This window comes from Halyomorpha halys, unplaced genomic scaffold, assembly GCF_000696795.3.
Source record: "Halyomorpha halys isolate HHAL.00 unplaced genomic scaffold, Hhal_1.1 Scaffold237.1, whole genome shotgun sequence".
Taxonomy (NCBI): domain Eukaryota; kingdom Metazoa; phylum Arthropoda; class Insecta; order Hemiptera; family Pentatomidae; genus Halyomorpha; species Halyomorpha halys.
In genome coordinates, this window is record NW_027112495.1 from 371,733 (window position 1) to 387,685 (window position 15,953).

Below are 15,953 nucleotides of genomic sequence, written 5' to 3' on the forward strand. Positions count from 1 at the left end.
AGAGGAAAATTATATAATTTAAAATATTTATAAGATAATAGATAACAGAAAGCAAAATTACTTTTGTTCCGGGTAACCTACGGCAACCGAAAGGTTGAATTGGAACCCAAAATTGAACCCAAACCCAACCAGCCAACCAAAAGTGAAGTATGTCTGGCAATTAAGTTGAAGGTAAACTTTATACAACTTTCATATCTTAAAGTAAATTCACATCAGCAAGATCATTGCTAAATAAGATCAGTTTTTATTTATCCATTAATTGTTTATAATACATATTTCTAAAGCCTGTTTGAGATTGTATATTTTTAATATTGTCTGGGATTTTCTGCCACAAACGAATTCCGCTAATTAAAAATGATGTACTATATCGAGATGTTCGATGGACTGGAATGTGAAATTGACTGTTATGCTTTTTTACAATGCGATTTGGAGGAGGAATTTGTTTTTCAAAAAGATCGTAGTGGTAATTGGGAGTTTTATCTTTAAAACGTTGGTACAGGAAACTACCCAGCATGAATTTTCTTCTTTTAGGGATTTTGAGCCAACAGAGTTCTTCAAAAAACGGCGTTACATGTTCATGAACGGGAACATCGAAAATGAACCTAACACATGCATTAAAAGCCCTCTGAAGAATTGATAAATCATTGCCCTGCATATCTGTAAATAATATACTACAATAATCGATGTGTGGTATTATTAGTGTCTGAACAAGATGTTTCCGAACAAACATAGGCAAGCATTCTCTTTTCTTACGTAACTGGCCTAAATTTCCGAGAAGTACTAACTGCATGGTCTTGCAAATCGAGTGATGAAGAGAATGTTACACCCAAGAGCAGTAAAGTTTGAGAGTATTCAATGGGTATATCATTTGAATGAATTTTTGGACAATTTCCTACGACTAATGATTTTACGTAATATTTGCTACCGAAAATTATTGCTTTTGTCTTTGATGGGTTCAAGGTGAGTTTTAGGTTTACTGACCAGGCAAATATTTCTCTTACATCTTTATCTTTATTACAGATTTATTTTTTCTATGGATTCATTAAAATTATCAGGACTCGATGACATATAAATGATAATATAATCGGCGTATATGTGATATTTACATGATTTAATTTTCGATGAGATATCCGATTCGTATAAAAGAAAGAGTAACGGTCCCAGGACTGAGCCTTGAGGAACTCCCGAAACAATTGGTAAAAATTCAGAGACAAATCCATCACTATCTATCACTGCTTGAGTTCTATTTTTCAAATAAGATTCAAACCAGAGTACTGCACTATGAGAAAATTTGAACTTGTTTCTTAAAATTTGCAATAAAATAGTATGGTATACTAGGTCAAACGCTTTTTTAAAATCAAAAGATACCAAAATTGTTACTTGTCGTCTATCCATCGCGAGCCTAATGTCCTCAGTGAGTCTTAATAATGCAGTTAGAGTACTATGCCCTAATCGGAAGCCAGAATAGTTTATACATAGGTTTAAAATCTGCAATTCTATACATAGATATTTCTATAAATAATTCTTCCTTTCAGATATTGATGAGTGCGCTCAAACTGATGATCCACCGTGTGACAGCAATCAGAATTGTGTCAATACTAATGGCAGTTTTGAATGTGTTTGTAAACCAGGATTCAACCAAGACGCTGTTACTCTAGCCTGCGTTGGTAAGTCCAAGGCAATGCCCAGCAAATTTAGAATGGTGAGACTGTTCCTAACAACAGGAAAAGGCTATTTTTATTTAAGCACTGATATTCAGGGAATGTGCTGTGAAACAAATCAGTTAATGCATTTGAAAGAGTTTGACCTATCTCCTCATTTTGTCTTGCAGCTAAACTAATGAGTTTTACGATGGAGATCCTTTGCACAGGTCCCTTTAGCATATTACTGAAGGATATCTTTCACACAGCTCCCTATTGGCCTATTACGTGTATCAGGGATAAGTTGAGGCTATATCTTCGATTTCATTTTAATGGTTATTAGAGGATTTAGGTAAAAATATCAAAATGAACTTGCTCCTTTTAACTCAGCACCACAAAGTTTACATTTGATATTAAAAATGAGAATGCTAACCTAGGTGACAATGGCTGGTCTAGGTTTTCCAGGTTAAAGCAATATTATAGCTAATGTAAATATCCCTTACAGGTCATCTTCCTCCAATCTTTTTCTGTACCTTAATATTATTTATGATGATACGAACTTTTTTAATAATTATTTTTGATAAATTTTGTGTAAAGGTATTTAATTATTATTTCAGTTTTGTTATTAGACTCTCCCAAATTTCGGTATGATTTTAAACTGTGGAATAAGGTTAAAAACTGATGGGTTTAGGTGTTTTTAGTGGAGAACCAAGGATCAATCCTGAAAGAACAAATAGGCCTACTTATAATTATTTAAATCAGATTTTTGTAATTGATTGGAAGCTTAGGCCCTTTCTTTAATTTAACGATAGAAACATTGACTTCGATAATAGTAATAATCTGCTTTTTAAGATGGCTTAATCAATCTTTTTGGATAGTGCCCAACGTAACATCTTAAGCTATACTGCAATATTCTTTGAATACTATAATGTCACTTGGTGAGTATGGAGCCATATTTTAGAAATAAATATAGAACATATCAGTAATTAATTTCAAATAAATACCCTCATAAGCAATCAATCACATTAAGAATTAATCCCTTAAAGAATCAAAGTAACTCAGATTAGTAAATACCGTTTCCATGCTTGTAATAAGCAAAACTCTGTAAGGAATTTTCATCTCAAAAAAAGGTTCCAAAAGATGTGGGAACATGTCAATATTATTATCAAAGTTAGGGGAATCTGTATAAGAAAAAAATGTGGAATTTTCGAGCCATAATAACTGAAATGTGAGAAAACGTTTCTATTGTTAAATTAGTAAACATTTTGAAATCATAAAATCAATATCGCTTTCATGATTGTGGGAAAATCATTTTATAAACTACTTGCTTCTGTTTTTCAGAAAAAAATACTTCACCTACAGACAGCCATATTTTTAATTGACAGGCAGTGAAAAGTTAAAAATCTGGTGCCGTGCTCCTATCATACAACTTTCACTTACCACTCTAGAAGGTGTAAATTTAAAATGAAAAATTTGTATTAGTCTGTTGCAATAAAAATATTTTTTAGAGGTTCGATATGCTTGACTAATTATTTTTTAAAATTTCATTTGTGCACTAAGATTTTTCTATTTTTTATAATTCTTTTTTGATTATTTTTCTTATTTTTTATACACATTTCGTTTGTTATTTTACTTATTAGGCCAACACCCTTTCTATGTCTCTAGGCTATAATAAATAAATAAATTGTACTGAACGTTTTAATGATAAAATACAATGCTATTCAGTACAGAGATGTAAGAGAGCTCCATAGCGGTTAGTAATTATTAATCACGATATAATAAGATTATATTTAATCAATAAATATCTTTGATAAACGATCAACATTCCTATTTGCTTTAAATCAATAATATAATTTACATTATGATGTTCACATTCATAATTATATTATTTAATAGTGATTTGACAATAACCATTATTGTTCATTTAATAATTTACAGATATAAACGAGTGCCAGCAACGAACTCATGACTGTTTTGACTTCCAGAGATGTGATAACACCCTAGGTTCTTATACTTGTACCAGGGACATTAACTGTGGAACAGGTCATAATAGAAATATATTTTAAAAAAATTAATACAATTTTATCTACAAAATAAATATTAAAAAAATATAATAAATTAAAACGTTTCCAGGTTACACACTCAACTCGCAGTCTGGAAAATGTGAAGGTAAAGTATTGATTATCAGTGGAATTAATTTACAATGTGACCAACTTAAATTTTTATTTCGTTTTAATAAGTGAAACCAATTTAAATGAAAATTCGGGAACAAAATTATCTGAAATATCACATTTAATATTTTAGCAGGGAAGATAAAAACTCCTTGTGTATAATATTGTTTTAGAACAAAGTTGAAATTGCAGCGGTTTCACTAAGGAGTTGGTAGGGCGCTTGAAACCTTAGACAGATTCATAAATTCTTTGTGACTTGTCAAAGTAAGGAAAACAAATTGGCACATATTTTTTTATGAGTATTTTTATATTTCCATGTATATCATTATTTTTCTATTGTACCTTATTCACCCCAATTATATGAAGCAAATGGTAATGTTGACAAAACATATAATATATTTCTTTGTTAAAGAAGACCAAGAGATCATCTAGTGGTTGAAATTTAGACGGATGAAACCTATCAGGGCTGGTTGTACCAATCTCCGGTAAAACTTAAATTCATACAACTTACATTTATCCAAGAGTTTAGTAAAACTCTGGTAACTTAGCGACCTGTTTGTGGTCTGCAGTTTTGTTAACCAGGTTACCAAGGTTACCTGAAACTAGAATAACTGATATAACTACCAAACTCCGCAATTGCCTCTCGTTAATGTTAGAAATTAAATTTAAAATCGATTCAACAGCCAATTTTGAAAGTCGAAAAAATTCTTAATCCGAGCACTGTGAAAAATGATTTAATGGAGGACAGAATACATTTTTTGTTTTCATTATTGCCTGAGCAACTAATTCTTTGAAGTCTTCGTTGTCTGACAAATCACCTATCTTGGTCAAATCCAATTTATTGAGTTTGGAAAGAAATGGAATAATACAATACATCTTCGCTAGATAGCAGGTCCAACTGGAACTCTAGAATGTTCCTTGTATAGTTACCCATTGAAACGTAGATTTGTTCTAAATCTCAGTTTAACCAGCTATCATTGGCCGGTGAAGTTTACCGCCAAATTTGAAGGTGCATCGGATAATTATTGATTTTACACGAAATTTAAAAAAAAATCGTAATTTAAATTGTGATTGTGCAACCGGTCCTCAGAAATTGAACAATTGAAATGTTAGAATCCTACTTACCTTATTACCTCCTACTGGCAAAATTAACTGAATTTTCTATTTTCAACAATATCTAGGTCGTGCAGGCTTCATTAAGCCTTGTCCCCCAACCTTTGTTGATTTTGATTAAGTGATTCTCGAATCATAATAGTTTTATTAGAAACTCAATATAACTCTAGGACTGACAAGTTTTAGAGTCACATACTTACTTTGGTGTCTGTGTTTAACCTTCTTGTATGGTATGAGTGAATTTTTATATAATGAGGATGTGATGACCGTGCATGATGGGGCGAAGGCACCAAAGTACCTGGTTCAGAAAGTACCTGGTACCTTGAACGTGTTCGAATCCCACCTTAGTCAGACAATATTTATTCGATACAGCTCTAAAACAAACTTGAATTTCCCAATCTGGGGTTGTATAGGATTCAATGGAAATCTTAAGCCTGCCATAAGCAAAAAAAATCTTTTTATGGAATCCGACAAATGAATTAACACCGGGTTAATTCTCTCAATATATATATTTTATTTATGTCGACTTAGAATGGCCCACTCAAGGACTGATGCTCCTAGGTCCAAGATTTTGCCGTTCTTCTTTATTACATTGGAGGGGAGGGGGGATGAGAGAGATGCGGTCTGTCAGGTATTTTTCCTCAAGAAAATAATCTTTAAGGTTACAATTTTAGTTTTATCCCATTATTCATCACTTAGGACTTAATAGAACTTTTCTAACTCTTCATAAATATTTTCTTAGTAATTTAAACAACTATTTTTTGCCTCCTGACATTGCGCGCATCTCTTCCGGTGGTCTGGGCAATACCCGGCGTGGGTGCTATATCCGTCACTGAGCTCTATCCACTATCTTTGGGTTCCGAGAACCTCTACAATATCAATTTACATTAAGATTCAACAATCTCTGAAAAATTTTCACACCAAAAAGGAATTCATTTCCTCTCCCGATAATGAGCAAACGGTATACAGAGGAGACCAAGACGGTTTTGTTCACAAAGCGATTCATTCATTCAATTCTCCCTCCGGTAAGGATAGGGATGCTTAATTTATGACGTAAATGGATTAGCTGTGGGATTTTAAAAGCATGGTATGAAAAATATTTGTCGATAAGATTGTATGAACATGTGTTTTGAAACATTATAATAAAGTGAATCTCGATGAGTATCTGATACAAAACGATATGGGTTCGATTCCCACCTAGGTCAGTCAATATTTATTTCAAGATGGCCCTGAGAAATAATGAATCTTGACTTTTCTTCCCTAGGGCTGTATAGATCCTCAATGGCGGACTTGAACCAATTTAAAAAAATAAATAAATATGATTTACTTTCTTCTTTGGTAGAGTAAATTATTATCACAAATTCGTGCCACTATTAAACATTTTGGTCGTTGGTTTGTTCAATGAGCCTAGTCCATGCACGGGAGGGGGGAGCTTTGCTGTTGTGGTACTCGGCTCTGCTCTAGATTATACCCTCCTAACTAATTTTCGGGCAGAACTATAAGATGAGAATTTCCTTTTCTTCGCCGATTTTTAAGACAGATCCAGAAATTGGTTCAATTGGCAAGATCTAATGGGGGACCCGAATTTTTATACCATGACTGGTATTTTGTTTGGCATTAGTGTGAAGTATTACCCATAGGAGTATTTCTTAGGTACCTATTGAGGCCGTAACAACACCATGCTGGTTTTCGTAGGTATGTTTTTCTCCTTGACTATTATCATAAATAGATTTGTAATATAATTTTAAAGAGATAGTCATGGGTGCGATAAGTAAAACAACAATAGTTATCAACTATTTATTGATTCCTAACGTTTTGGCACACATTACATTTTCTTCCGGGCCGGTGTAATGAGTGGAAGTGTTTAACAATGCTGTACACTCATTTTGATTCCGGGAAGGGAGGATGCATTTATATAAGTTGCGATAGGTCTCTAGAAAGAATTAATAAACGACCGAAAAGTCACAGAGTAAATCTTGATTTATTATCTATCGCAATTTACAATAATTGTTTTTTTCTATTGTTCCACATGGTTTACGTATGGAGCTAGGTACTATGATCCATAACTGTGTCATCATACCTTAACTCCCCCCTACCAGTTTATGAATAAGCCTCGTAAACTTCATAGAAAGGACAAACGTATATATAATAAAAAAAATAAAAGTATATATGAAAATAAACTGAACTACATAATTGCAAAAATAAAAATAAATTAAATTCTTCCAGATATTTAACAATACAAATATACTAACCAAATAAAGATTCTAAAAACTCTATTTCTTAAAAGAAAAATACAAACTACCAAAAACAGTAAAAAAACAAAAAAAAATATATATAACAAAAAAAACTTAGTTACATGCTATGAGGGGGAGAAGACCCTCCAGATCCTTTCGGCTTTAATATAGCAGTAATTTTTAATTGCTCAACGTGGACCGTCCTTCGTTTCTTCGGTTCACGCAAACTTTCGATAGTGACAACATTATGTTGTCTGAGGACAATCACCCTAAATGGACCCTTGTAGCGCAGTAACTCCTTGTCTCTATTAGTCCCCACTTTAGGATAGACTATGGTCACCAGTCTGAGGTCCCCAATTACGTCCCGAAGATTGAGATTCTGACGCCTCACTCGCCTACCTTTTCTTTCTCGATGCGCCCCTGAACTTTCTCCCACAATTTCTTCCTGGCCACATTATTGCTCGTTATATCTTTCCCTGCAGTAACTGTCTCCCTGCAGTTCCTACGACCTCCCTGAAGCCCAAAAAGGATCTCCAAAGGGGAAAACCCAGTGACGGCGTGGATCGAATGGTTGTAAGCCGCGACCGCCCTGATCATAGCCTCGTCCGGTTCCAACCCCTTGTCCATGTTATACACCCGCAGGTGGTCACTCAGTGTGCTATGAAGCCTCTCGATCCCACCCCTGCTCTTGGGGTGTCCCGTAGTATTAAAGTGCCAGTGCACCTCTAATTGCTTCATTTCTTCTCTGAGTAGGGAATTATTAAACTCCTGGCCTCCATCAGACGAAATACGGTCGGGGACGCCGTAAAACTGAAACCAGGTGCGCAGTGCACCTAAAACCGCATTCGCTGATCTGTCCTTCACCTGACACGCCATCGCCACTTTACTGAATACGTCCAGGACTGTAAACCATTTGAAACCCTTCCACGTAAAGGTACCTGTAGATCTCTCAGCGGCCTATCGGTGGTGGGTGTTTCTTCCTGGGTTGCCCGTGGTGGTTGTCGGTCGTATTTGGTGCTCAGACAAATATTGCAACCCCCTATGATTTCCTGGATTGTCCTCCGCATACCCCACCAAAAGTATCTGCGTTTTAGGGCTAAGAATGTTTCGTTTACTCCCCGATGATTCATTTTCCCCTGATGGTACGCGAGGGTGACTTCTTTCTGCCTCGCCTCGTCTCTCACCGTCTCTACCATCAGTGTACATCGGATGAAACCGCGGTCTAATCCCACTTGCTCTGAACGCCAAAGTCTCCTTATTTACGTCTTACCCGGCTTGGACACATCTTTGAGTGCCTGGCAAATTTGATCATCCCATGTTCCCGGTGTGGACCAGACGGTGGTGATCGAACTCTTTCCGTATTTGACGTATTCGATTTTCATTATACATGCAGTCCTAGTCTTCCAGATGATTTGTCGGGGTTTGTCATTAATAATGTCTTCTAACTCCTCAATTTCCGTAGGTCTACCCCCATCAGAGCTCCCGTCTTCCAATAGTTCCGGTGCCGTGCTCCCATCCCTTCCCGACTCTCCCGGTTCTTCATCCTCCCCTGGGGTCCATTCTCTCAAAAATTGCTGTACGACACCGGACGGTTCCACTCGGTCTTCTTCAATGGCATTGACGGTAATTGCTCGCGAGAGCCAAACCGCAACCACGTTAATTTTATCCGGCTTATATAATATTTCCATATTATATTGGGTTAAGAGCTCCTTCCACCGGGTGACCCTCGCCGACGACTCCTTTAACTTTTCTACCCACTGAAGAGGGCGGTGGTCCGTGTGAACTCGGAACTTCCTGCCAAACACATGGGGTCGGAAATAGTCCACGGCCCACACGATCCCCAATAGTTCTCTCTCAAGGGCACTGTATCTCGTCTCCGCTGCCGTTAAATGCCTACTGCCGTATGCGACCGGGGGCTCGCCCCCGCTATCCTCTTGAGACAACACGGCTCCCAATGCATATTCACTCGCGTCGGTCGTAATAGTGAAGGGTTTCTGAAAGTCCGGGAACGCGAGGACGGGTTCTCTCTGTAATACCTCCATACACCGGCGGATATTATTTTCGATCGTTGGTGTGATAACGATTTTACTTCCCTTTATTAACAGATTATTAAGGGGCACCAAATGATCCGCCATTTCTGGTACAAAACGGCGATAATAGTTGAGAGCTCCAAATACCTTTCACGTTTCTCGGTACTGACATCTTTCACAGCGCCTCTACCTTATGTATATCTGGTTGACCCCTTCTCTTGAAATAGTGTGACCCAAAAATTGTATTTCCTCCCGCCCTAGTGTAGATTTCTCCGGAGACAGCTTGAACCCAAACTGCCGCACCCTCTGGAAGATGATTCGCAAGTGGTTGATATGTTCTTCCTCTGTTTTACTAAAGACTGAAAGGTCGTCCATTTAGACTTGGCACATAGATTCATCTATTCCACGTAAGAACTCGTCCATGAGACGTTGAAACGTAATAGGGACGTTCTTTAACCCGTATGGCATTCTTGTGAAATGATAATGTCCCCTTTCGAACGTAAACGGTCTTAAATTGGTCCCTCGGATGCATCCGTATTTGGTGGTACCCCGCCTTAAGATCTAATGTACTGAGTATTGTGGGACCCCCTAATCTGTCTAAAATGTCCTCGAACCGAGGTATTGGATAACGCTCATTAACGGTGTTCTCGTTCAATTTCCGGTAATCTATAACAACCCAATATTTTTCCTTCTGATCTCCCGGCGCTCCCTTCTTTCGCACAGCCCACAGAGGGCTATCAACTATGATCTCCTGCTTCTTAAGGCTGTGGGTACCGCCGCTCCTTCACGTACGTAACCTTATCCATCTTCAAAGGAATTTCGTGTACGGTTTCTCCCGTCGCTCCTAGCATATCACTCTTTGAAGAAAATGTCCTTGTATTCAGACCGAAGTTCCTGCCGCCACTCCCTCGCTCGGTGTACCGCCCCTATCTGCGCCTTTCCGTTCCCCTGAGACTGGAGACAAGAAAAATCCTTTCCCCCTATCTGAACAAGCCATTTTCTTTTGCCTATTTTTATCCGCGCTCCCACCTTGTCTAGGAGGTCACACCCAATAATCACCTGGTATTCCCTTGGCATACTTCCCACAATATGAACAACTAGTTTGTTTCCACTAGCCCCCATCTACTCAACCCCACCTCCACTTCTCCCTCTACGCTACAGGGTCCACCCAGGGTAATTAATTAGCAATTACATACCTGAACGTGGAGTGTCTTCTCACCCTCATGCATTCTCTCCAATGCTTCCCGACATAGAATGGTATGCGAGCTCCCCGTATCGATGAGGCACCTCACTCCGCCAACTCGGATGATAGGCAGACCGCCGCCACCACTCTTCACGCTATAGTTCGCCAGAATGCGGTTGCCCCTCTGCCGACACACTCCTTAGATCTCTGCACGAGTTCTCCTCCCTCCGATCCTCCGTCTCCAGCTACTACATCCACTGTTGCGTTCGCCTGCCCTCCCCGTCTCCTCCATCTCTTCATCTGTCTCCGACACAGCCGTGGCCACCGACGATCGCTAGCCGACCCTTCGTGTCTGACTCGACTAGTTCTACGCCGTATCTTCTGGGCATTAATTTCCATGGGTTCCCCCTGGTCTGGATCCCTCCTCCTGTACATGTAAGGGCATTGTTTGGCAATATGCCCCCCCGTTGCCACACTCGAAACATTTGGTGCGCGGGCACTGGGCCACCAGATGTCCCACCTTTCTGCATCCATGACATCGCCGATCATCCTTACGTCCTTTTTCTCTTGGTTTCGCCTGGTTCGGTCTCTTATCGCCATTTCTTCCTGTCCTCTCCTTCATGTACTCTCCATCTCTCCTTCGCCACCTGCTCTGTGGATTCCTGGAGCCATTATACTGAACTCTAGTCCATTCCGATTCCTCGACTTCCATGCGCGCCTCCTCCTCTCTGGCACCGGCATCCATTAAATCCTGTGCACTCTCTACAAAAGATCTGTCCTGCGGCAGACCTTCTTTCCTCCCAATCTCTTTCACTAACTGTACTTTCAGTATGCCAGATAAAAAAAACATGCGGGCCTGAACCTGGCCCATCTCCATCAACTCACTTAATTTGTCGGTAATCCGATTATAACGCGCCTGCAGTTCTCCAGCATAACGCCCTTTGGATTGTCCTTGTTTCCTTCTTTCTCGAAACATCTGAAAGATATCTTCCTCCGGGGCCCATCTTCCACCTCTATATGCCTTCTTCAGCCGTTCCTTTACGGTGTTCGAGGGCGTTTCTCCTCCGCTTGTATCTGGTTGAGGATATCCCGCTTTACTCTGCATACTACGGCTGCCTTGAGTTCTTCGGCATCGCCACCATCCAGCAGTCTCTCCTCGTTCCTGAATCCTTCCCATCAGCCGGTCACCTCCTTTTATAAAATGGCTCAGTTCTCCAGGTTCCCCGGTGAATTTCTCCAAATCGGAAATCGCCTTTCTAAGATCCTGTGTGGTTGCTGTTCTTATTTTGATCCACTCCAGGGCGTTAGCATGTGCCTCCGGCATCGTGAGTGCAGGGAGAGCTGACATTTCTTCCAGTACTGGATGAACCTCGGCCATTGGCTGAGCTACAGTCTCTGACTGAGTCACGTGCTGCTCCACGATCGCTGGGGTTACGTTTCCATGGCTGTCTACATTTAAAACTGGGGCTCTTACAAATGGACTCATGCCGAGTTAGAATTACTAGAAATTTGAGAATTGAGATGGAAAAATGATTAAGTAAAATTTGCGGTCCCAAAAATAATTTTTTACGTATCTAATGATTCCCGGGTTTTGGCACTAGTTACGATAGGTCTCTAGAAAGAATTAAATAAACTAGCGAAAAGTCACAGAGTAAATCTTGATTTATTATCTATCGCAATTTACAATAATTGGTTTTTTTCTATTGTTCCATATGGTTTACGTATGGAGCTAGGTATTATGATCCATAACTGTTTCATCATACCTTAACTTATATATATATGTATAGTCCAATCTACGATATGGGGTAAAAATGGGATGATTCCGCATTCCAAAAAATAGCCCCCACCATTTTATTTCTACTTCATAAAATTACATTACATATAAAATTACTTTTTAAATTTGCATTACCTATAATCACAATAAATTATTGAAAATTAAATAATAAAATTAATTATCGTACATCAATACACACAATAAATACAAAAATATAAAAGGTGATGAAGAGGCTTGGTATGAGAGCATCAGCCTTCTGGGATTGCAGGCAAAAATATTACCCACCTCTTCTATGATGGTTGCTTTCTTTGATTTAACTAAATCTCGGTGGAGGCTGAGTATACACAATCTATTCAACCTATCCTCTCCCATTGTGGACCGTGTCCACGTTTCGACCAGCCCCATGATTCTAAAAGATGTCTTCACCGAGCAGGCCATGCATGGTAAAGTTACTGCAACCATCAGGGTTCTTTTGGTGTTCGGATAGGAGGGATCTTGGGGGTTTCTTGGGTCCCAAAAATCTAGGAGGGAGTCGCGGTTCACCCTTGCTCCCCTCTCCCTACGCACATGGTCCTGGCCATGTCCTTCTAATTCATTTACGGTCAATCATGTAAATATAATCGTAATATAATATAATTTTAATGTTTATATGATATTCATTGTTGACAGATGATGATGAATGTGCACTGGGTACGCATACTTGTAAACTACTTGGCTTGGAATATGAATGCAGGAATACACAAGGCTCCTTCAGGTGTATCAAGAAGATGGAATGCTCTGGCCTCAGCTGCAGCGGGCCACTGACTCAGCATTGCCCCTCAGGCTACAGGGTCACAGGTTCCACTTGTGTCGGTCAGTTATATTTCATTCTCTAAATAGATTCCTACTCACTATCTAAATATGCGTCTTCATATTTACCAAACTGTGGTAAGTATCCACAAGCGTAAGCGTGTGGATGCGTTATTCAAATTGGTCGGTACCTACATGGCCTTGATTCCTGCCTGATGGTCTTCAGTATTGGTTTGTGAGGCCAATCCCAAACCAATGTATAAAGATATGTGTAGTCTCTAAATTGTCCCAATTCTATCTGATTATTAGTCGTAATTTCCAAAACAGTGCACCAGAAATTGGGGATCCATAGCTCTAGGAAACCTGTCATTTGTTTCTCCTGATTTTTTTGTTTATTGTCTGGTTCCTTTTTGTTTTTCAACATGCTTTGATACAACAGTAATTTTGTTCAATTAAAAATAATTTCAAGACTGTTAAAAAAAAAAAAAATAAATAAAAACCTATCCATTATTTTTGTCCAGATCCGTTGAATATAACATTTTATATTGATAGATATATATTTTTCATTTACTTTAGATTTCCACAGGTGAAAATATGTATATTAAGTTTGAAGGGGGGAACGTCAATTTTTTATTTATTTTACGTTTTTAGTAATTTTCTTCGATGATGACAGGCTTAATATTGAATATTCATGAGCTCTAAGGAAACTGAGGTATAAATTTCAGACTTTTCTGACTCCTGTGTGCCGAAAACGAAAAATACCATAAAAAGTCTAAAACCTGCTGCAACCCCACTTTCACGGAAATATAGAAAGGTGAAGTTGGTGGGACTGAACTACATGCTTGGTGTAATAACCCACAGTTTCCTTTAGCTACCAGCGTTTCCTCCTCATGAATCCTGTATATTCCATATAGGTATATGTAAATGAAAGTAAAAATTAATATTGATTTTTTATTACAATCCTATATATTTCATGTTACTTTTTATTAAATTCTGTGCTTTAATATTTTATTTATAAAACATAATAATGGTGTACTTTTATTTTAATTTATTTAATAATTTAATAGGTTTCGAGTGTTCCCTCAAAGATATTTCAATCAGTGTTCATGCAATAACGAAAAGATTAAAAATAAAGGCTTCACCTTCTCAATAATCAATCGATTGTTTCAGATATCGACGAATGCGAAGAAGGATTAGCGAGATGTGGAACTAATCAAAGATGTATCAACATCAGAGGCAACTACTTGTGTTCTGACCTCGTCTCTTGCAAACCAGGCCTGAAGTTGAATCCCGCCAAGACGCAATGTATAGGTAACTATTGATACTTATAATTGTCATCAAATCTTAAATTGATACATTGTAAAATTATCACAAGAAATGCCAGTTTTGAAGGTAATATCAATAAAATATAATTTAATACACATATTAGAGTAGAAATATTAATGTTGAGAATAACAACTATTGTTACACAAATAAGTTCTCCTTTCGAATCGAGAATGCAGGCAGGTGCTTCAGAACTCAAGAGACTAACCAGTAAACAATTCCCACTCAATGCCTCAAGCTTGTTTTTAAGCTGTATGTTTTGACATGGAAATCAAGGAGGTCGTTATGTGATGGAGAGAGGAAAGGATTATTATCTTCTAAATAATTTAAAAATCCAAAATGTGAAATTCGAGATTTGAGAACTATGTTCAATCTGCGAAAATGATGGCAAAAAAAAATCATAGAGAGGTTAATATATTCAAACTTTGTTACAATATTTGTATTGTATATTTGTCCGATCATGGGTTGATTGGCATGCTGTATATTGTAACAACCCAATGTATTTGGCATGGCTAAATAAAGCATTTCTCTCTTCAATTAAGAGAGGTCAGTCATCCAAAAATGTTTCGGAAACGAGCAAATCGCAGATAATGCTCCGCAGGCCTGAGATAAGATGGGAAATTCGATCAAAATTCTTAGGGAATTTTGTATTTTGCCCATTCTCCAGTCATCAACGCTCTTGAATTTGATGCAAAATGGTCCTTAATAAAACAAAATATCTCCCACTCTCCCTTATTCGAATATAAAAAATGAAAAGAGTGAATATAAAATTGAATTAACTTGGTCATAGAGTTCTCACTTATCCCTCCGTATGCTCTGGACATTACCCAGTTCACAGGAAGCCCTTCTCCTAAGGTTCGAGAGGAGAATTTATGGCCCAGTTTGTGCTGATGGAACCTGAAGAATGAGAACCAATGCTGAACTGGCAGGACTCTACAGGAACCCTGATATTGTAAGGGTGATCACAGTGGGATGGCTTCGGTGGCAGGCCATGTAATAAGAATGACCCAGGATCGGATTTCTAGGATGATCCTGTATAAAAGAGTAGGAAGACCCCGACTCCGATGGAGTGACAGCGGAGGCCAGGTCCATATGGAGAATCCGCAATTGGAGAGCAGCGACAACCAATAGAGAAGATTGGCGAACCAAGTTGCAGGGGGCCTTGACTCTGCAAGAGTTGTGGCGCTACAGATGATGATGATGATGAATGTCAACAAAAAAATATAAGCTTTGAGTAACTCAACATTTTTAAAACCAGGCAGAGGCTAATTAGGCTAGGCTGAGGTAGCCATTTCTGGCATACGGGTTGCAGACTATCAAGTATGCCATGCCTACGAAAGGAATAGACACCAACTTGTGTTGTCACTTGCTTTGGATGCGTACCCCCTCCATTATACTCCTTCCTCCATGTTGTAGTATTGTTCCGTTGGTAGAACCGTCAAGGTTATAGGTAATAACCCCAACCCACCGTAACAAGTATAAAGCAGGATATAACCACTTTCACATAGTAAACGTTTTGTTTACAAAAAAAAACTATTCCTGCATTTCTGCAGTCCTTTGAGTGTTCTATTTATTTACCAATGAACATATTTATTAGTAACTGATACCTATTCAGTGCCTAGGAAACTTTGTTAAAAAGATGTGTGTTTCAATATGGAAGTATTCAACAAAATGATTTTTTCTTTCAACCTCTGAG

At 38.3% G+C, this 15,953-nt stretch overlaps 1 protein-coding gene across 1 annotated transcript in view; it reads left to right on the top strand.

The window, feature by feature from the left end:
• Positions 1-14,245, top strand: part of LOC106679970 (fibulin-5) — a gene marked incomplete at its 3' end in the record, with an annotated part of 48,267 nt that extends 34,022 nt beyond the window's left edge. Inside the window, 5 exon segments of the mRNA XM_014419388.3 lie at positions 1,536-1,667; positions 3,579-3,683; positions 3,774-3,809; positions 12,815-12,997; positions 14,105-14,245. Coding sequence (XP_014274874.2) covers positions 1,536-1,667; positions 3,579-3,683; positions 3,774-3,809; positions 12,815-12,997; positions 14,105-14,245 — 597 coding nt within the window.
• Between the last annotated feature and the right edge of the window lie 1,708 nt (positions 14,246-15,953).